Source organism: Solanum stenotomum, chromosome 11, assembly GCF_019186545.1.
Source record: "Solanum stenotomum isolate F172 chromosome 11, ASM1918654v1, whole genome shotgun sequence".
Lineage (NCBI taxonomy): Eukaryota > Viridiplantae > Streptophyta > Magnoliopsida > Solanales > Solanaceae > Solanum > Solanum stenotomum.
Window position 1 is genome coordinate 1221612 of NC_064292.1, and position 21667 is coordinate 1243278.

Genomic DNA, 21667 nt, shown 5'->3' on the forward strand with positions numbered 1-21667 from the left:
GACGGGTAGTTCTGCAATTACTGGTGCATATCGAAGAATTAACAGAGAATCTTCATGTTTTTGCACATCACTCAGATTTTCACCATCCTTGCTCAAAATTCTCTGTGTCTTAAAAGCAATCCCCTTTTCTTCTTGAATGTATGCTTTAATTGTACCAATTGTATCATTCGGATTAACCATTAGGATAATACCATTTTGATACTTTGGAAAAAAAAAATTCACTAATAAACGCCATGGAATTATATCTCCGTTCGAAGTTTCATCTTAATGATAATTTGCTTTGTTCGATTCGGTGTCCGTAGATCTATCAAAACGAAAAACACTAAATAAAGTATAAATCAAAGTAAAAAAAAACTATAAATTAGACGTTTAAATCTGTTAGTAAAAAAAGTGAGAGCATACACTTTTGACGTTTTGCATCCATGGTGAAAATTGATGAATTGTGATGGCCTTTTTCTGGAAAAATAAAAACCAAATCCCTATTTATAAGAATTGAGTCGGTTAAAAATCCTATTAAATTTAAATTAATCGAGTTTAAATAGATATGAAACTCAAAAAAGTAGATAGTCCATCCCAACTCTTACTCATTTTTTTATAACCGTGCTATTCAAACCAACTTAGAACAACATATCCCCTAATCGAAATCAATTTAATTGCAAGCATTGCTTTATAAAATCTAAATAGAAAGTGAAAGCAAGAAAATTATAACTATGCAAGTTGAGACCAATACAACATATACTTTCCACTCCCCCCTTCCAAGGGTGACAAAATTGGAAAAGAGAATATCAACTCTTACACTTTTTACTCATAACCGAGAAATTCCCGAGGGCCAGTGTGATGCAAGGTTTAGAACTCGGTGAATAACGGGTACACAACTTTACCATTCTCCACTTAAATACTAAAGCTTTTGTCTATTGAAGCACTTGAACTTTGAGACGTGTGCCTAAACCACACATCACGTGACTTTTATCCCTTAAATCGGATACTTCGACTAATACCAACGTTAATTCCTGTGGTTTCTCCACCATAAGGACCACTTGGTTTCTTAATTTTTTGAACTTGTCCTTCCCTACGTTTCTGAGCCTTTTCATGTTTCCCCTGAGAGACAGAAGTAGACACACAGTTTGTTAACATTGTTATATAATGGAACTGGTTCTTTCAAGCACAAGTAAATCTGCTTTAGCCACTTACCCTGTATTTCTTCCTTGGATTTTTATCTTGCTTCTTACGATTACGAGTAAGGCCTCTGTTTTTCTCCATCTAGAAAATAAGGAAACACCGAGTTTAGTGAAAGAAAAAGGAATGTCATGATAGCAATAGGCAGCAAAGCTGATATGTCATACCTGGTAATTTATCTGGCGCTTCCCATCCACAACGGTTTCTGGCGTTGACAGCATAGCTGGGGATCTACAATGGCAAATTGTGGTGAATTAAGTGAAACAATTGCAGGACTTAAAAGGACATACATAATAATCCATATTGTCGAGGCATTCTTGAAATCTTTCACATGAAAGTAGTTTAGAATGCTTGCTTTAACAATCTTAAAACAATATTGAGTCTAACCTGGAATACATCTTTTCTTTAGCAGCAAGCTTAGCTGAATGTTGTTTTTCGACTTCTCTGTAGAATTCCATATCTGAGTCCCTTTCACTGTCGTCAGAAGTAGCAACATCATCGCTTGCATGGTCACCAGGCTCATCGTTGACATCATCAGTAGGTTCAACTCCGGCTCCGGCTAGAACTCTCAGTTCATGCTTTCTTCTCCTTTCTCCAATGTCATCTCGTTTAGGTAAATCATCATCACCAGAAATTATCTTCCAAAAGGAACAAAACTTATTATAATACATCTAATTAGGTTAAATCACAGGACACATACCAGCGAATTTTGAAAGCAGAAAAAGATTCCATGCAAGAAAAATAACTAACAGAAGTCCACTTTAACAGAAGCAAAATACACACATGTAGTCGCCAAGTTCGAGCTCTGGGAATGAAGAAATTCCTAGTAAGGAGTGCTTCCCCCTTTCCTAGTATCCATATAACTATTTTTTGGATAAAGCAAAAAAGCGAATATATGTACACACATATACGAATGTACATATATGAATATAATACCGAGGAAACAGGAAAGGAGAAGTGTGTGTAACAAAACAAAGTTTGCAGTACCTTAATATTGTCAGTAGTAACGGCTTGCATAATTATTCAACCACACTGTATTTCTTTGATCTCGTAATACAGATATTTGTGAGGGGTGATTTTGACGGCAAAGAACCTTAGAAAGCGAAAGGTTGTCTACATGAGCTAGTGTTTCTTATGTAAGGATGGTGGTGAGGACATGGATCGTATTCTGTAACATTGTAAATTAGCCACGAGGTTATGGGATGCCAAGATCCGTGAAGGAGTTGATGTCAGCTGGAAGAGAGGAGCTAGGAGAAAAAAGGCACAAGGCGTGGAATGTTATTCCTCTAGCTCTAAGCATTTTGAAAGAGTGAAAAAGGAGAGCTTTTGAAGGGGTGCGGATGAGCTTTGCTAAATTGAGAAGTAGTCTCCTATCCTTCATTGTCTTTTGGTGCACCCATGTTCTTGTTTGTATAGAGGATTGGGTGTCTTTTGGAGAGAACCATATTTGTAGGTTTCTACGTTTTTGGTATATCTCGTGTATACAGCCAAGTAAGCCTTGTTATTATCAGTGATACCTTACTTTATCAAAAACAAAAACAAAAAAAGAGAAAGATTTTTGGAACCCGAAAATGAAGAGCAGCTAAACACAACATGTGCCAACGTGAAGGCTTCAAAATAATCCTAATTGCCACAAATTAGAAAACTGTGACATCAAACAGTAGAAACACAGTTGTAGTCACTCAGATAAGCACACTGGAGCTAAAAACTTAACAATAGCATCCAGTCAAAGTGGTGCTAAATACGACTCAAATAACATAAATTACAACCTCATTCAATCGCAACATCTAAAGATGCAACTTCCTGGAAATACGTGCAACGGTATACTCGCTCCGTCACAAATCAATTGGCCATTAATAAATATCAAGGTCAAAGAAGGTTTCCTTTTCTTTTTTTTTCAAATACTTGGGAATTGCTATAAGAGAAGCAAGAAGGAATAAGGGAAAACAATTAGAGTGACCACCAAAGGAAAAGGAGGCAACTCTGTAACGGAAGAGAGCCATCCACAGAGACAGAAGTTGAAAAAGATTGTCAAATTCCACGAGTTCAGAGAATCAATCTCAATGCAGTTGCATACTCTCAAATAAAAGACATTTATTTACAAGAAAATCAACAAAATGAAGACAGAATTAAAGCATTTGTGATCCACACCTTGGGTCTTGCTACTTGAGAAGTTAGAAGCCTAGACAGCTTGTTTAAACTTCGTGTCTCACGATCATCTTCAGCACCCATGGCATCATCATCAAAATCATCAGGAGTTGCCAACATCCTGCATATAATTCATTGCACTTCCCATCAGTGATTTCATGTTTGCATTAAGCTATGTAGACTAACAGAAGAGGTAGGTGGAGCAATAAATTACGAAGCATATTGATACCCATTCAGTAGTCGAGAGCGCTTGTTTTCTTTTTCATTTTTCCGTGCAATGGAACTTAAGACACCTGTCTGCTTCAATTTTTCCTCAAGGGAAGCTCTCACTTTTAACATTTCCATGCTTTGGATACCAACTTGATCATCCTGCCATAATTCTTTAACGTTAGTTAATTTGATCTACATCTAACTGGTAACAAAAGAAGAGATCTGGTGATCTTGCAACAGATGGGAGCATAGATGAAAGAGTTGCTAGAAATAAAAATGGCAATGACACTGGCACTAGTCTGGTGACACTTCATTCGTATTGTAACATTGACAGTGGACACGCCTGCTGATGGTTGATAAGCAAAACAGAGGTGTGCTTAGATGCATACACCATTTACCTGGCGTTTGCGTTTTGATTCCTTTTTCCGTTGACTGTTCAAACCATTTGCCTCCACCAACTCAGCTTCATGAGGCTAAAACAATGGAAAAAATAGACTAAATTTTACAGAGTTGCTCAGTAAAAACAACAAAAGGTTTTCATTCAAAATCAGCCCACAAAAGAAGGAAAAAAATTACGCTTTGAGCAACAAAATAAGATGAATCAAACTGAAAATTACCTCTGCTTCTGGAATATCAGTTGATACCACAGAAGGCTTGTCACTAATGGGGAGAGATTCAGAATCCAAGCTCCTTCCCGCCAACTTTACACCAGTTACATTATCAACATCCTTGTGTAACAAGTCTTCTAGTTTAGAAGGAAGATATCCATCAAGTTCTTTCATCTGCAAAAATCAATTTGTTAACACCTATAAAAATAGAAAGAGAGGAGCAGGGTATATGCAATGAAGCTAGCCAAGAATTGAATAAAGCAGAAGAACAAGGAGAGGACTTAGCAACTATTTAGCAACATCACTTAGCATCTAAACAAGCTAAAAATGTTAACTCGGTACATGATTGACAAATTTAATACGTTAGGTTATGATCAGTTAGCATACTATTTCCACTTCAAATTCTCCAAGACTCAAGAAAACTTGATTAAAGAATTACAGAATACTTCCACGGAAAACACGTATTTAACTTATTTGACAAATGAGTTTAGCTAGCTATGGACAGACAGATATATTTATCACACAAATTAAGAAGAAGGCTGGAGAATATTTTTATGGGGTATTCACTTAGAATAATTATGCAAGAGGCACCCAAGGGTTTGGCCTAGTGGTTAATGAAGTGGATTGAGAACCATGAGAACTTGAGGTCTCGAGTTCAACTACCAGTGAGGCAAAAAATTAGGTGATTGACTGATATCTTACTCTCTGTCTAAGCCTTGATTGACAGTACCTGGTACTTGTGTTGGTGGGAGGTAGCAGGCATCTGTGGAGTTAGTCGAGGTGTGCACAAGCTGACCCAAATGTCATGGTTACAAGATAAGAAAAGAAAAAAGGCAAGACTAGAATACTAAGTGTTTTAACTGTTTTGCAAAATAACATGAAAGATAAAGGAAGGATACTTGGGTACGGAAATGACGATTCAGTTAAGGGTGGTAGGAATAAGTGACCTTCATGTCTATTTACAGATAACTGCAGAAGAGGAAAAAGGGGTTGTCCATCCATATTCTGTGGGACAGAAGAACACCAAAGAAATTTAATCCATTTGTTAGAGCTGAATATCTGTGACAGCAGTGTGGAATTCAGTGCTGAATGTTTTTTGGGAGAAAGGATCATAGAAGGGAAGGAAAGGAAGCATAGAAAGCTATCCACATGCAGTCATGTGGGACACAAGGTGAGAACTGAGAAAGACATCATAGAGCTTCTAATGTAGTGGAAAAGAGTTGTTTGAACTGCAGATCGAGGTTCTATTTTTTGTATGTTTGGGAATGGAGGGGACCCAATAGAGCAGCATCAATACAGAGAATTCATAACTAGACCTTAAGCCCTCAACTAGATGATGATCGATAGATATTTGGTACATACATAATATTGTGGGTGTATAGATGATTAATCAATTACTGTATAAAAGGCTTGATGTATAGTCCTTGTAGGTATTTCCCAAACTCCATCAAAAAAGTTGTTCACTTATTAACACATATACATATATTGAATTTAAAAACATATCATGAAAAAAACAAAATAAACCTTATCTGGGTGATGTAATTTACACCTAAAGATTTCACACTGCTAAATACAGTATGAAAAAGCACTTTGATGTTGGAGTCGATTTCATCAAGCTTCATATAGAAAAGGACAAGGGAGAAAGAAGCTGCCGATGGATGAATAAACAAGTTCAGATTAGCACTAAGATACTTTTTACACTAAACTAAAGAAGAAACCGCCCAGATGCAGACAGAGTAACATAGACTTTTACAAGGAGGGTGAGTTAAAGAATTGAAACCTTTGTCAAACATATAGATATATTTCATAAGTATCAACTAGATAATAAAGTGTCCTCTAGCTATTTCCATGAGCTAAATAACTACACTAATCATAGTTTGTGTTAACCTTTTCCATTTTTACAAGCTAGTGGTAGTACCTTCAGTCTAAATGTGAACACAATTTAGACTAGCTTCTAAATGTTTTCGACATGTGAACACAATTTGCTTAGCATATATCTCAAAGATTAGATAAAGAAGTCTTATCTCATCAATTATGCATATACCATATAATCAAGTGACTGATTTTCCAGCAAATAATGTCTTCATTAACAGAATTAACAAAAATTGGCATGCAGTAATTTGGCCATGATTCGTTGTTTGAATCCTATGATAAGAGTTGTAACCTTATTCAACAGATTCTTGATCTCCACAAGGCGTGAAATGACTGGATGATCACGCACAGGCTGCCCCTCAGATTTGAGAAGAAGGTAGAAAGTTATAGCTTGGCAATATGACAACAGCAGCAACCTCTTCACCTCAATGTAGTGCATCCCGCCTTTTATCATATTCTTTCCATTAATCTTAATAGAGAAAAATAGAAGTTAAACGCTGACAGGTGCAATATTCCCAAAAACTGCATTCAGTTTCTAACTAGGAGAATGGCTAATTCCATTGTTATATGAGTCAACTCTCACTGTTTTAACTATACTTGTCAGTTACACTACCCCAACCAATCATTTCTAAACATTCATTATTTCATCCTTTCAGCTGAGCATCTTTATATCAGTAACAGAGCCTGAGTAACTACAAAGATTTTGTCACCAAGGAACCCCAAAACTGTTTAAAGGGAACCACAACCAAGCAGTTCTAAAATGTACGTGTGAATTTCACAATGTAAATAAAATTAGGCATCTGGCGATAACGCCGTGAAGCAGTTGACAAGTATCTTCCACAGCACCCTCAGGTTTGAATAGCATAATAGTGACTGCCTGTAGTTAGTGGAATTTCCAATGCACATACCTTGTTGAATAGGGGATTAACTTTGTTATCGAGGTGCTCAAGCGATTCACCAAGCTCAGACAGCAAGCCAACCAATTCAGGTGCAGAACTGTAATCACAAGGAGATCATAGATCAGAAGTATAACTTTTTTAATTTATTGAAAAACGAGTTAGAAGCATCATATAACCTGCAAAAGTAAATGTTCACAACCTACCAGATAATATCTAGCCAATGACAGTAGAAGCACACACACACACATCAAAGATTCTTACTTTTGATTTGAATTAATCACAAGCATGCAATGTAGAATTCCATAAAAGAAGGTCACTGCACTGTGACGGACGGACATTTCAACTGAACATTTCTGATCCTGTCCAATCAATTCGGACAGAGCGCTAACTAGATATTCAGTGATCTCGTCCAGGGGATAACTAGATATTTGGTAATCTCATCTATATATCATGGACTGAACTCCAAAGTGAATCCTCAGATCTTGTGAAAGCTCCATTTCGTTCTCCCTTGCTGAAGTGAACACATCGACACCTCTGAAGTAGCTCCCTGACTCCCATGCCTCCGTATAGCTAGCTACCTTTGACTACTTCTTTTAATAACCATGGTATCGGGGAAATTTCACAGGGTACATGCTATCTCCTGCCAACATAGGTATTAGGTAACCATGTTCACCAAGACAGATGGGAAGAAATCAAATTACCTAGTGTTTTTGCCTTTGTTGGGGTTTGAACCTGAGCCAACAACCCTAGAATACTCAACAACATTTTGATCTTGTGACTCAATTGCGACCCACAAGCCACTTTTCTCCTTTTTCAACATGATCTAAATACAAATAAAAGCTAATGAGGCACATTTAAGAAAATAGATGCAGTGGTTACTAACATCCAGTGGCCACTTCTCAAGATCTTCTGGCATTGCACTCTTGACCTGCCACTTTGCCGCAATAATAAATTGTACTTCCTAGACATAGAATCAACTTCCACATAAACAATGTGAAGCCATTGATAACAATGTGACACAAGGCATGCACCTTCTGGCTTTCTTCTATTGCACGATCATGAGTCCCCCACAATGCATTATCAAAATGTGTCACTGAGATCCAATTTCCTTATCTACATCAGCAAGCTTCTCTGCTTAGCATGGTATTCAATATCCTGAAGTCTGCCATCTCCATGCAGATCAGACATCTAACAGGGCCAGCTGCTAACTATCGGAACTTCCTACTGAAACCTCTGACACTAAACATACCATGATCCATTTTTAAATGGTCAAATTGAGGATATTGCAGGAATGGGTCCTCAAATATCATTGTCATATTGGAGTCTGAACTGAGCAACACATAGAGTTTTGTTCTATTGTCAACTTCCACAACAAAGGTAGGGGTAAGGTCTGCGTACATCCTACCCTCCCCAGACCCCACTTGTGGGACTACACTAGGTATGTTGTTATTGTTGTTGTTGTCAACTTCCACAACCTTTAGCCATAAATTAAGCATATACTATTCTGTAGGAGAACTTAGTTCACCACCTGCCTTTTTCTCTTCTATTTTGTTTTCCCGATTATTGAGAATGTACTGATATCTATTTAATTGTAACTTATGTGCCTCCCTTTTCCTATACTGATATTATCATGATGCTTGGTGAAATAACATAACATTGTCGACCATGACAGGCAATAGGACTTAGAAGAAGCAACATTTTTTTTTTTTTTTGAGAAGGTAACAACTTGTATTCTATTTCCACAAAAAACAGAGACCTGCCACAACAAGTTACAGGTTTCCTAATTACAATTGAGAATGGAGTATCTAGAAGATCTTCAACCCTTTTAACAAAAATTTACAATAATCCTAAGACATCCATACTTGATTCTAGATCTTCCCTATACTCCTGTTTACACCAAAAATGAAACAAAACTAAGCACTTCATCTTCATCTTCTGGATATTGTTGCTCTTGTTTTGATGGCACCTGAGGTTTCTTTCTGTCCAAGCAGCCCACCAGATGCAAGCTGGTATAATTTTCCACCTATCCTTATGGTCTGACAGGTTAGCATAACTGCTCCAGATCTTCAAAGTCTGCTCTATTTTCCTTGGCATTACCCAGTTCAGATCCTTCTTACTTAGAAACATTTCCCATAGTTGAAGGGTAATCCTGCAGTGTATAAAAAGGTGGGTTACAGTCTCAGCCTTTTCTTCACAGAAAAAACACCTAGGACTTGGATGTATCCCCCTTTTCATGAGGTTTTCTTGGGTTAAAACAACTTGTTTGGCCACAAGCCAAGTGAAGCAAGAAACTTTATAAGGAATTTTGACTTTCCATATAAGCTTCCAAGGCCAGTCCTCAATTTGATTATCATAAGGGTTAAATTTTTTATAGGCCCCTTTCACACTGAAACTACCTTGACTGTGGCCTTTCCACTCCAATCTATCTTGGTCAGTTGAAGTTCCTTTGAATTGCTCCAATTTGCTGAAGAACTCAACTAACCTCAAAATCTCCCAGTCATTAAAAGGTCTTCTAAAGCTCAAATTCCATCCCTGATTTGACCAGACTTCGGCCACGATGGCCCTTTGTTGTTGGTTTAGGGTGTAAATATCATTGAAGGAGTCCCTTAGGGGGGCTTGATCTAACCATTTGTCTTCCCAGAAAAGTACCTTCCTGCTATCTTCTGTTCTTATGCTGGAATTTTCTCTAAGCTTTGGCCACAGGTTTCTAATGGACCTCCAAAGGTTGATCCCATAAGTATCAGTGACTATTCTGGTGGTCTAATGATCTGCCATTTCATACTTCAGCTGGATTACTTCTTTCCAGAGAGCTAACTCACTAGAAGCAAATCTCCAGAGCCATTTCATCATAAGACATTGGTTCTGAGTTTTTAAGTTCCTGACCCCCATACCCCTTTTTTGTTTACTCCCAATCAGTGCATCCCATTTTACCAAGTGGAATTTCTTGGTTTCACTGTTCCCTTCTCAGAGAAAATTTCTTCTTAGAACATCCAATCTCTCAATGACCTCATCAGGGATAGGGAAAAGGGACATCATATAGGTAGGCATAGAGTCCAAAACACTATGGATTAGTGTTAATCTTCCTCCTAAGGAGAGATATTGACTTTTCCAGTTCACCAACCTCTTCTCGCACTTCTCTACCACCCCATTCCATATATCTATAGACCTATTCTGATCACCCAGAGGCATGCCCATATATACAGTTGGTAGCTCCCCAATACTTCCACCAAGGACCCCAGCCATTGAGGTTAGGTTAGGAACCTCATTAACTGGATATAGGAAGCTCTTATTCTAGTTGATGTGTAATCCTGAGATTGCTTCAAAAAGAACAAAAATGACCCTGAGAATAATGAGTTGGTTCTTACTAGCCTCATAAAAGATCAATGTATCATCAGCGTACTGCAAATGGGTAATCTCCAAGTTTGAGCCTTCCCTGTGTGAAGCTTTGAATCCTTTTAACCAGCTATTTTCTTGAGCAATTTTCAACATATCATTAAGACTTTCCATGACAATGATGAAGAGAAAAGGCACCTTAGAGATGATCTTGTAAACACTGCTAATCAAACTGATAGGTCTGAAATGTGTGAGCTCTTTAGCACCCATCTTTTTAGGAATCAAAGCCACATAGGTAGAGTTGAAGCTTTTCTCAAAGAAACATCTTTCATGGAAATTCATGATGGTACTAATTACTTCCCCCTTTATTACTTCCCAGCATTGGATATAGAAAGCCATGGTATATCCATCAGGGCCAGGAGCTTTGTCTTCAGCACAAAGTTTCACACATTCCCATATCTCCTGTTCCTCAAATTCCTTTTGAAGCATTTGATTGTCTTCAATAGAGACTCTGCGGTCTGCCCTGCATCCTCCAGCTGGCCTCCATGTCTCAGTTTCAGTATATAATCTTTGATAGAACTTCTCATTCTCCTTCGTTATAACTTCTGGATTTTTGGTTGCTTCCCCATCCACCATTAGTTCATCAATATTGTTATATCTTCTATGGGCATTTGCTGATCTGTGGAAAAACTTGGTGTTGTTGTCACCATGTTTCAGCCAGTTGACCCTTGATCTTTGCCTCCAAGCTATTTCCTCACATTTAGCTATGCTTTCAAAATCTACAAGGAGTTCTGCCTTTGAGAGTGTCTCATCTTCTGTTAATACTCTTTGATCCTGAATTTCCTCCAATTCTGCCAGCTTCGCAAGGATGTTCTGTTTCTGCATTGCTAAATTCCCATTGGAGGTCTTAGCCCATTCCTTCAATTTATCTTTTAAGGCTCTCAATTTGAAAGCTAAGATAAAATCTGGCCTCCCTTCACAGACTATAGAATTCCACCACATCTTAACTCTATCCAGAAACCCTTCTGTTTGCAGCCACCAATTTTCAAATTTGAAATAAGATCTTCTAGGTTCCCAGTTCCCACTTTGGAGCAAAATGGGTGTGTGATCAGAGGTCACCTTGTGTAAGGTTGTCTGCTTAATGTTCTTGAATTCCAAATGCCATTCTTCAGAAAATAAGAACCTATCAAGCCTGGCAGCAACATCGTGACTCTCCCCTTTCCTCCAAGTGTATTTGCTCCCTATCAAATGTGGATCTTGAAGACTCATATCCTCAATGAAATCAGACAGATCATACATTGCTCTTGTGAATCTAGAGCAGTTTCTCTTTTCTGAAGGGAATCTGACAGTGTTAAAGTCCCCACATACTACCCAAGGCCCATCAAAAAGTCCTCTGGCTGAGCCTAACTCCCACCATACTTCTTCCCTTTCTACTCTGTTGTTAGGAGCATAGATGCCTGTAAGACTCCAAGTGAAGTCGCGGTTCTTCCCTGTGAACTTACAGGTTATGGAATAGGCCCCCAGACTACTTACTTCTCCTGTCCAAACTTTCTCATCCCATAGAATTAAAACACCTCCCCTTGTCCCACTAGCTTCCAACTGACAAAATCTGACCCCTCTGTTTGCCCACAAATCTTTAACCAAATTCTTGATATCTCCTTGAATTTTGGTCTCCTGAAAGCAATAAACATCAGCTTTCCATTCGTGAATTAAATTTTTGATGATAACCCTCTTGCTTGCCTGATTCAGGCCCCTCACATTCCATGATACTATGGAGACTGTCATTGATCAACATTAATTTTATAACCCCCCCTGCTCCTTGTACCATTGCTTCTGAAATTACTTCCGCACTCGAGACTCTTCAATTCTTTGGCTCCCTTTGCTGCCGGGGTCATTCTCCTGTTCTTTTCTTCCTTGTTCAAATTTTTTTGTCTCATGTTATCAATTTTCATGGATAAACTTGTTGCTTCCTCTTTGCACCCCTTGATGTCGACACCAAATTCTTTGGCAAATTTGATGATGTTCTGGTGGATCCATATAGGAATGTCGAAATCCGGATCCTCCCCTTCCCCTGGGCTATGTTGATTCAGAGGTACTGCATCTACAATTGTTGTCAACCCGGAGATGTTATCTTCACTTCTCAACATAACCGAAACTTGCATGGCACTGTCTTCTAGGGTTTGGGAGTTCTCAGTTACCCTCGCTTCCTCTTCTCTACTGTCTTCATGAGAGTCATCTTCTTTTCCAGTTTCCTCTCGATCCTGTTCTGCCTCTTCTCCTTCTCCACAGTTCAGCGTAATGTAGAAGTTGGAATTATTTGCCTCAAGTTCGGCTGAGATTGGGTCAGTTGAAAGAGAGAAGGGCTTACTCACTAGCCCAGTTGAAACGAATTGGGCCAGCAGATCTGGGCCCAAATTTTTCTTTTTAACTATAGCATCAGACTTATTTGATGTGGTGGCAAGTGGGACCTCAGCCACTCGCGCCTTGACACGCGCCGAGACAGCTGGCCAATTCAAAATCTCAGGATCGAAAGACGAGCCCACGTGCCCTGTCACCTCTGTAAAGCCTAAAAGTCTTTCATCTTGAATACCAAGAGTCCCTTCATCAGACCGCTGGATCGTTAGGGGAATTTTGCTACGACTATCGGCGACCACTTTTACCGGCATCTCTACCCAGATTGGAACTTTGAAGGTTAAACCTTCATGGACTAGTTCAACTGACTTCGGGACTGAGTCACCGTCCCCTCTCACCTTCATCCTGGCCCATTTAAGATGGTTTCGCAGTTCTGTTTCTTCCTCCGTTCTGATCCAGCCACCACATAAGTTTCCGATTTCGCGGAAAACTTTTTGTGACCAAAGTTGGAGAGGCAAACCTACTACTCTGATCCAAACCTGGTCCAACCTGTTATGAGAAGAGGTTGATGTCGGCGACCACCATTGCATGATGAATTTGTGGGATTTCCAGAACCACTCTCCTCTAACAATATGGTCCGCCGCTGTCTTGTTAGGAAACTCGAAGAGGAATCGGTTATGGCCCAAATCGTAGATGTTGATGCCGTGCTTGTGTTTCCATGTGCTTGCCGCCCATCGTCTAATCTCTGAAAGAGAAGCCTCTGACACCTCCTCTGGGAGGCTGCCAATCACGCTTTTTGCTAGATTCTCGTTTTGGTTTGTTGTTGTAGCATCTGTAATAACGAGTTTTTTCCCTCTTTGTTGGATCTTGGCAGCATTCATTTCTCTTGTAGCCCATTTATTATTTCTGACAGTATCTGAATATGAAAGACCCTCCTCTGTTTCTCTGTGCATCATCTTAACTGCCTTATGTGCTTTAACATTTTGCCCTGAAACTAGTATATGCAGGACAGAGAAGCTCACCTATAGACAACATCCATTTGCTCTTCTTTTGTCAAAGCATTCAAATCCTTCTGCACTTCCTCATAAGCAGTACCAGTTTCATTTTTAGCTTCTTCATCTGCAGAAACTGCTGATCCAGGTTTTCCTTGGACCAAAATTTCCTGCAATGTTACCCATAAGATTCCACTTCCAACCTCAAAATATAAGAAAAAACCATCTAATAAACACTGTATATAAATTGAATTTCTCACCTCAAATGTGAGTTCATCATCTTCAATACCAAAATCCGCTGCAGATAAGGATTTAGCTTTTTTCTGCTGCATTCTCAATACCTCTGCCTCCTCCTCGGCGATAAGGTCCTCATCACTTGACTCTTCAACATTCTAACAAACAAAAATGTTCAAGTGGCATCAAGTATTGCATGTAAATGACGACACGATCGAAGAACTATGTTACAGCCTTCAGGTACTGTTGAAACAGTAAGGAGAGGATAATCCTCTGACATCATATTGTTGTCTCTAAAGCCAGTAAATTATTAGTTTCTCCAAGCATGCCGTATATAATTATGTCATAAAAGAATAAAAGTTAAGCAAATAATTAGGTGAAATGCTACCTCTTTATTTTGATAATAAATGTTCTTTCCTCTTCCCCACATTTCTTCTTTCTCCTGTTCAGCCTCATCATGCATTTCATCCTCGACCCCACCCATAGTAGCTTGTAAATATTTCTGTGTCCTTGCAACTAAAGCAAATATAGGTACTCAAAAATTATACATTAAAAGACTGCCCCAAGCAGAAGAGCCAAGGAAATACAGCAAAAAGAGGCATATATTAAGAGATCAAGAACCAAAAGAAATGTAAAAGCCACAATTGGAAGGAAACAAATTAGCTTATTAATTCAACAAATATACGAGTATGAAAGGAGTCTTCCTTCTGCCATCTATGTGTAGAAGCTCAGTTCAGAGAAACTTAAAAACTAGGAGCCACAGTAGAAATAGTAACTTAGTGGTTAGACCTACTGAGCTTCATGCAATATTACACAGTTCGAACACACCATTAATATTTAGTCTCCGGCCTTATTAGCCTCAATTCAATAATCAAACACTAGGAATTCTTCTCACCACCACCCCACATGCATTTGCAAAATCTTAATGAGAAGTTAAAATAGTAAAAGCTGCTATATTTCTCTTCCGCTTTTTTTTCTTTTTCTTTTCCTTTTTTTGAGAGAGGAAACTCCTTAAATAAATATAAACCAATCTTATGCTCTATGTTGCCTTAAGAAACACTAAAAGGGAATTTTAGAGAAGAATTTCATAAAAACAAACAGGATAGGCAATTATGCTAAAGTATATTTCAATAACAACAGGCAGTCACAAGTTTGAATTTAATTGCATACTTTTAGCTCCAAGGCCAGTAAGTTCAGCATCATCAAAGTCGTCATCTTCATCCTCCTCATCTTCATCCTCCTATACAATTGAAACAGTTTCCCAACCTTGAGTAATTAGTTGACTTGCTTTACATCAAATTAGTACCCTAATCTCTTAATACATTTTATAAGCCTTCAGTATGAAGATAAAAGTTGCAAAAGAAAAACCAATATCACCTTAATATCATACACGGGATGCTCATTATCCTCATCCGACTCTGCAGAATCTTCATTAACATTCAGTGGAATGATATCTCTCTTTTCATGAACTACAATCAACCAAAAAGATCAGTAACAGCTACATACTTTAACATTAAAAAAAAACATTTTTTTTAAACACTCTCTCTCTCTTGTGCTCGTGCTGGCCCCTAGCCCCTAGACCTCACCCTCTCCCTGACGGAGCTATAGCTTTGTCTATGGGTTCAGCAGAATCAATAGGTTTGGCTCAAACCGCGTATTTGTATTTAAAACACCACTTAATATGTATAAACAATGTATCAAGAACCAAGTAAGCTGCATTTTTGAAAAATTTAGAATCCATAAAAACTAAAAATACTAGCTCAATCTTTGCTCTAATGCTCTCTCTCCATCCATGAACTTAAAAAAGTAAATTTCTCTCTAAAAAGAACCATTTTTGCATATATATTCTTGTATCTAATGCTACAACAACAACATACTAAGTATAATCCCACAAATGGGGTCTGAAATTTTTGTATCTTATGATAACTTTGCTAAAAAGATAAGTAAATAGAGTTTATAAAAGGGAAAAACTTACAGACATCAATAGCATCATTCATCATATCATCATCTTCATTGTAAAAATCACTTTTTGATTTCTTTGAAGAGTTGTTTTCCTTCTTCTTGAACTTCCCTGATTTCTTTCCCATTCTGTATATTGGAGAAATTGAAGCAAAGGGTTTAAGCTAAAACCCCAAAAGGTTAAATCTTTATCAAGAGAAACTGTTTTCTTGAACAAATACAGAAGAGTTTCAATGGCCTTAAGGAAAGTGAAGAGTTGCGGCGGCTACAAGGTGAGAACTTTTTTTTTTTAATAAATTAAAAAATACTCTCAAACCAGAATAATAGAAGTGATGGAAAATATTTATTCACACATAGGATTAACTACTTAAAAATAATTACTGAATTAATATGTCTTTTTTATAATAATTCCCAATTTAGTTTTATTATGGTTACTAAATACTTAATATTAATCCACAAAGTGCATATGGTTAATCATTAATTTTGTCTTTCTTTTTCTTTTATATTTTTGTTTTTGGTTTGTGGATATGTTTTTATAGTTTGTTTTTTTTTGGTTTTCTCCCTTTTTATTTTGTTTTCTTTTGTCTCCACAAAGGCCAAAGCTTTTCATTGCTTTGTGTTTACGACAAATAATATTATTTTTTTATGATTATATATAATATAAATATAAAAAATAAAATATTAATTAATTTGTGAAAAAAAATATGTATATACTTGTCATATATTTAGGGGTGAATGATACGAAAAAAATTTAATCGATAAACACCATATATAAGCAAGTCTTCCTCTCCCTATACTAACTACTCCATCAATTTCCTTACAAAATGAATTGTTTCTGTAATTGAACGTCCTAGCATAAAATTAAGAGATAAGAAACAAGTACCCAAAAGATTATGATCGAAATTCCAAATACACATTTTAACTAAATTAAAGTTTTATTACGTTTGAACCTTTTTTTTTTTGTAACTTTGTACACGTTCTTGACTTACGTGACATCCAAACATCTCCAATGCGCCTCAACTAAGTGGAGTCACTAATTATGCCATGTGAGCCAAAAGGTGTATAAAATTTCAAAAAAATAAATTCGAGGTAATAAGACTTTAGTTTAATTAAGATATATCTTTAAAATTTTGGTCATAATCGAAGAGTACTTGTGCTTTATTTCTAAAATCAAATTAGTTTTGATATTTCACACAAAACCCACATCTCCATCATCCTCTTCCACATTTTTATAGTATGACTTAGTAGTTTGATAGCAAATACGTAATGAAAAAAATAAAAAAATAAAGATAATTTTTTTTAAAAAAAATCTCCATTTAAAATTTTAAATATATAAATTTCTAGTGGTAAACGGACAAAAGCTCAATTTATACAATATCTTAGAAAACTCGTGGCAACATTTCCAATTTTTTGCTTACAAAAATGTTGAAGAAGAAACAAAACTATGCCAGCAAATTCTTCAAATCTTGCATGCACGCCATCTGTTCGACTAAAGTCCTTCTCTTTCCTCTACATAAACTCTTTCAAATCCCCTGCAATTTTCCAACACCATTTGAGAAGCAGAGAAAAAAAAAACAATCTTTTTTTGTTAAGTGATAATAATGGGAAGTTACAGAAAGTTTCTTTTGATCTTATTGTTACTAGTAGCGATCTCTGTTGGTACTTCTTATGAAGTGGGAGAAGAGGAAAAATGGGGAGAAGGGTTGTTTTTGTTGCATGATTCAAAGGAGATAGTGAGGACTGATGCTGGAGTTATGAGAGTTGTGAGTAAGGGTGGATTTAGTGGTGGTGGGGTTTCTATATTTCAGAGTCCAATGCATATTGGTTTTATCACCATGGAACCTAATACTCTTTTCATCCCTCAGTATTTGAATGCTCATCTTACACTCTTTGTTCGTAGAGGTAAAGTTTTTAACTTTTTCTTGGTTTTGTTCTTATTGTTCTTGTATGATAAAGAAGGAGCAATCTTGTCTACTCATGAGCTGGTAAATTCATGATTTAGTGTTGGTTGTCAATTTTCTTGGGAAATTATAGGAGTCAAGAGTTAGTTGAATTTTCACAGGTTTGAATTCTTGGATAACATGAGGTAAAGTTTTCAGCTTTTCTTGGTTTTGTTCTTATGGTTCTTGTATAATAAAAAAAAAGGAGCAATTTTGCATACTCATTAGCTAGCAAATTCAAGTCTTAGTGTTGGTTTTCAATTTTCTTGGGGAATTATAGGAGTCGAGTTAGTGGGCTATATGAATTTTCATAGGTTCGATTTCTTAGAAAATATGAGGTTAAGTTTTCAGCTTTTTCTTGGTTCTGTTCTAATGGTTCTCTTGTATAATAAAGAAAGGAGCAATCTTGTGTACTCATCAGCTGCCAAATTCAAGATTTATTAATTTTGGTTTTCAATCTGTTGGGAAATTATAGTAGTCGAGGTAGTTGGCTATCTGAATTTTCACTCACCTCGCTCCTTGTGTTTCACTTCCCCATCCCTGGTGTACAGTTATAACAAGTTATTGGAAAACATGAGAACAAAATTTGAATTTTCACTAATGTTCCATGATTTTCACATATGTGTATGGTCTAAATAAAAAATTAATGGTTTTAATTCAACCTATCCCTAAGAACATATATATCTTCCTATGTATGGGAAGGATCAGACAACATTGGGTTTATTTTATTCAATTTATCTTGCATTTATATAATAAAATAGTTTACAGGTTTTCACAGTTTGAACTCGTGATGTGCTTGTAAAATGACAATGAAAACTCTTATTCTTGCTCCAAAGACACTTCCTCAAGGAATATTTACCTATTAAATTGAGGATTTTTCATGGTTCTTGTAAGATTGTTTCTTTTTTAGTAAGAAAAATAGTTGGAGAAATGAATTAAGTGTGTTGAGACTGCAGGGGAAACAAGAATTGGGCATATCTACAAGGATGACTTTACTGAAAGGCGATTGAAGGAAGGAGATGTATACAGCATTCGTGCAGGATCTGCTTTTTATCTGGTTAATCCAGCTGAAGGGCAAAGACTCCATATCATTTGCAGCATTAGCAACTCCGACACCTTGGGATTGTATGGTTTTCAGGTACCTTTTTGCAATTTCTTGTTAAAAAAACTGGATCTTTGACTATCGAATGTTGTGAGTTACAATTAACAAATTTCCTTGCAGTCTTTCTTCATTGGTGGTGGAATCTATCCAACATCTATTCTTAGTGGATTTGACACTCTTACATTATCAACAGCATTCAATGTAAGTGATGATAACTTATAGGTAGAGTTTACTGATAATCTGTTATCGTGTTTATTTGAACTTTGTACCAATGTTCTCGGAACATTGTAAAAATTCACTAAAAATGCAACGAATTTGGGAGGAGGTAGGGGTAAGAAGTCCTCATGTTGCATCCCTCTTTTGAGTTGTTAAAAAAAGAAAGAGGTAAGGGTAAGGACTGGTATACTATCCTCTCCAAACTAACTTGTGGGATTACATTGGCTATGTTGTTGTTATTGTATTAAGGCAAAGAATGATAGATATGAACTCGGCAACTTTAAAATCCGTTCAATTTTGAGAACCTTAAGTAGATGATTCAAAGTATATTTATCAAAGGAATAGAAGTAGTTAATTTCAAGATGTGTTACACATGACAGGTATCATCTGAAGAAGTGAGTGAGATCTTGACAAGACAACTTTCTGGTGCAATTGTACCTCTGAACACTACTCAGTCTTCTACACCAAGCATATGGGCCAATTTCTTGAATCTTGAGCAGCACCAGAGACATGATCACCTAAAGAGAGTAGTGCATTTGGAGGAAGAAGCTAGTTTTGAAGAAGAAGATGAGGAAAGGGAGCAACAGCCAACATGGTCTTTGAGGAAGTTTATGAATAATCTTTTTGGTCATGAAGGAAATAAAAGAAAGAAAGGTGATGAAGGACGTAGAGGCAGCGGCAAAGGTCCAGATTCCTACAACCTGTTTGATAGAAAGCCAGATTACAAGAATGATTATGGATGGAGCTTGGCCTTGGATCAATCTGAGTATTCTCCATTGAAACACTCTGACATCGGCGTCTACCTCGTCAATCTTTCAGCGGTAACTCACCTACACCATACACCATTCTTATAAAATATGATGTTTGATCCATGTCTATTGTTCTCATAGGGTTAGTAATGTTGGTTCCACGTGTGATCACTAAACTTTATCCACTATAGCACCTGTGATCACTGAACTTTATCCACTATAGCTTCCGTACTAAGCATCCACCACAGTTTGTGATCACTAAACTGACCTTGATCCGCTATAACCTATGATGGAGGCTAAGTTGCATGAAGGGAATGCAACTGAATTCTTTCCTTGTGAAAATTGTCACACCTATATGGTGCGACGGTCAAACAGGGCATTTATTTTTGTATACAAGTAAACTATTTTGAATCCCCCTCAGATAAGGGAGCTTTATGTTTAGTGGTATGGTAAATGTAGTGTTAAGGGTTCAAAACTTTGTTTTAGGTCACAGTTTGAATCGTAGATGCCACGTTGTTGAGTTTCTTCATATCCTAGGTCCAATATTTATGGATTTTGATTTTTTTGTTAGGATTCCTGAGTTAAGCTATAAGTCTTTATAGTACTACTATGTTTTTACATGTAGGGAGCTATGATGGCACCACACATTAATCCAACAGCAACAGAGTATGGAATAGTGTTGAGAGGAAGTGGCAGCATCCAAATCGTGTATCCAAACGGGACATTAGCAATGAACGCTATAGTAAACGAAGGAGATGTATTCTGGGTGCCAAGGTACTTCCCCTTCTGTCAAATTGCATCAAGAACAGGACCGTTCGAGTTCTTTGGATTCACGACGACAGCAAGGAAGAACATGCCACAGTTCTTGGTGGGTCAGAATTCGATACTTCAGAGCATGAGAGGACCTGAATTTGCAGCTGCATTTGGTGTTAGTGAAGAGAGGTTAAGGAAGATTTTGGATGCTCAGCGTGAGGCGGTAATTTTTCCGTCAGCGTCGGTGGCTCTGAGACCGATGGATCCGAGGGGGGAGGAGGAAGAGGGAGAAAGAGGAGAGAAGGGAAAAGAGAAGGAGAAGATGAAGGATGTGATGAAGATACCAGAAGTGATTAAGAGCTTAGGCAATGACATGATGATGGGATTTGCTTAGATTTATTTAAAGCTTTTTGTTCATTTTGTTTGTGTTACTGCTTCCTTGCTGTCTTTTTGTGAATAAGAACAAATTAGTTTTTCTCCTTTTGTCTCTGTTTATTTGTCCTCTTGATAATTTCTATTTATGAATTTGAAGTACCTAATAAATTTTATTATTATGGCTAAGGTTTTTTTTTTTTTTTTTTTTTTTAAAGTAGCGCGAAGAGCTTGCTGGGCAATGTTTTTGCCACCCAGTATAAGTGGGACATAAATTAATATATTAATTTTGTTTATAAGATGGAAATATCACAAAATTTTAAGTAGGGTTGTTTAAAACTGAATCGAGAAAATGTTACTAGGTTATCGGTAAGTGGTCAATTCATGTGTATGGTTGATCTGATTAGTCATTTTATTTTTCAGTTATTGAATTTTTTTTTGTGTGAAATCTTAATGATTAACTTGATAATTGAATCAATAATATAATTAATAATCAATAAATCAATATCTGCGTCAAACATTAAAGAAATGTTGTTTTTGACTGTTGTGTTAAAGATACAAACACTGAAAAAATCCCTTAGTATTTGCTATCAAACTTGAAATCAATCAACGCTACACAACATCATACTTGCTATAGTGAATCATGAGTACCCTGACTAAAGAAGATTGCAAGAAGATGTTCTATGGAAAACATTTGTTGATTTCTGATTAAAAATCTCGAGTTCGAGCCTTGGTAGAGTTGTCAAAGTAAT

The 21667-nt window shown here is 37.0% G+C and overlaps 2 protein-coding genes across 3 annotated transcripts; one reads left to right on the forward strand and one right to left on the reverse strand.

Annotated features, from left to right (window-relative positions):
* Nucleotides 1-666: 666 nt before the first annotated feature.
* On the reverse strand, nucleotides 667-16100 carry LOC125845155 (uncharacterized). 2 transcript variants are annotated; one of them, XM_049524593.1, is made up of 16 exons: nucleotides 15800-16100; nucleotides 15202-15293; nucleotides 14995-15064; nucleotides 14213-14340; nucleotides 13851-13982; nucleotides 13621-13760; nucleotides 6923-7010; nucleotides 6307-6483; nucleotides 4152-4316; nucleotides 3924-4007; nucleotides 3554-3693; nucleotides 3328-3445; nucleotides 1564-1814; nucleotides 1344-1407; nucleotides 1192-1260; nucleotides 667-1098 (listed from the first exon to the last, which is right to left on the reverse strand). In XM_049524593.1, exons 1-16 carry the CDS (start codon nucleotides 15909-15911, stop codon nucleotides 967-969), a joined length of 1962 nt encoding a protein of 653 aa, XP_049380550.1. In that variant the 5' UTR covers nucleotides 15912-16100; the 3' UTR covers nucleotides 667-966. The 2 variants fall into 2 exon arrangements, with proteins under 2 accessions (XP_049380550.1, XP_049380551.1); XM_049524594.1 differs by having other exon boundaries at nucleotides 3933-4007; nucleotides 15800-16077.
* Nucleotides 16101-17144: 1044 nt separating this feature from the next.
* Nucleotides 17145-21093, forward strand: LOC125845158 (vicilin-like seed storage protein At2g28490). The gene is made up of 5 exons (XM_049524596.1): nucleotides 17145-17685; nucleotides 18680-18861; nucleotides 18946-19026; nucleotides 19422-19862; nucleotides 20416-21093. Exons 1-5 carry the CDS (start codon nucleotides 17385-17387, stop codon nucleotides 20935-20937), a joined length of 1527 nt encoding a protein of 508 aa, XP_049380553.1. The 5' UTR covers nucleotides 17145-17384; the 3' UTR covers nucleotides 20938-21093.
* The last annotated feature ends 574 nt before the right edge of the window (nucleotides 21094-21667 follow it).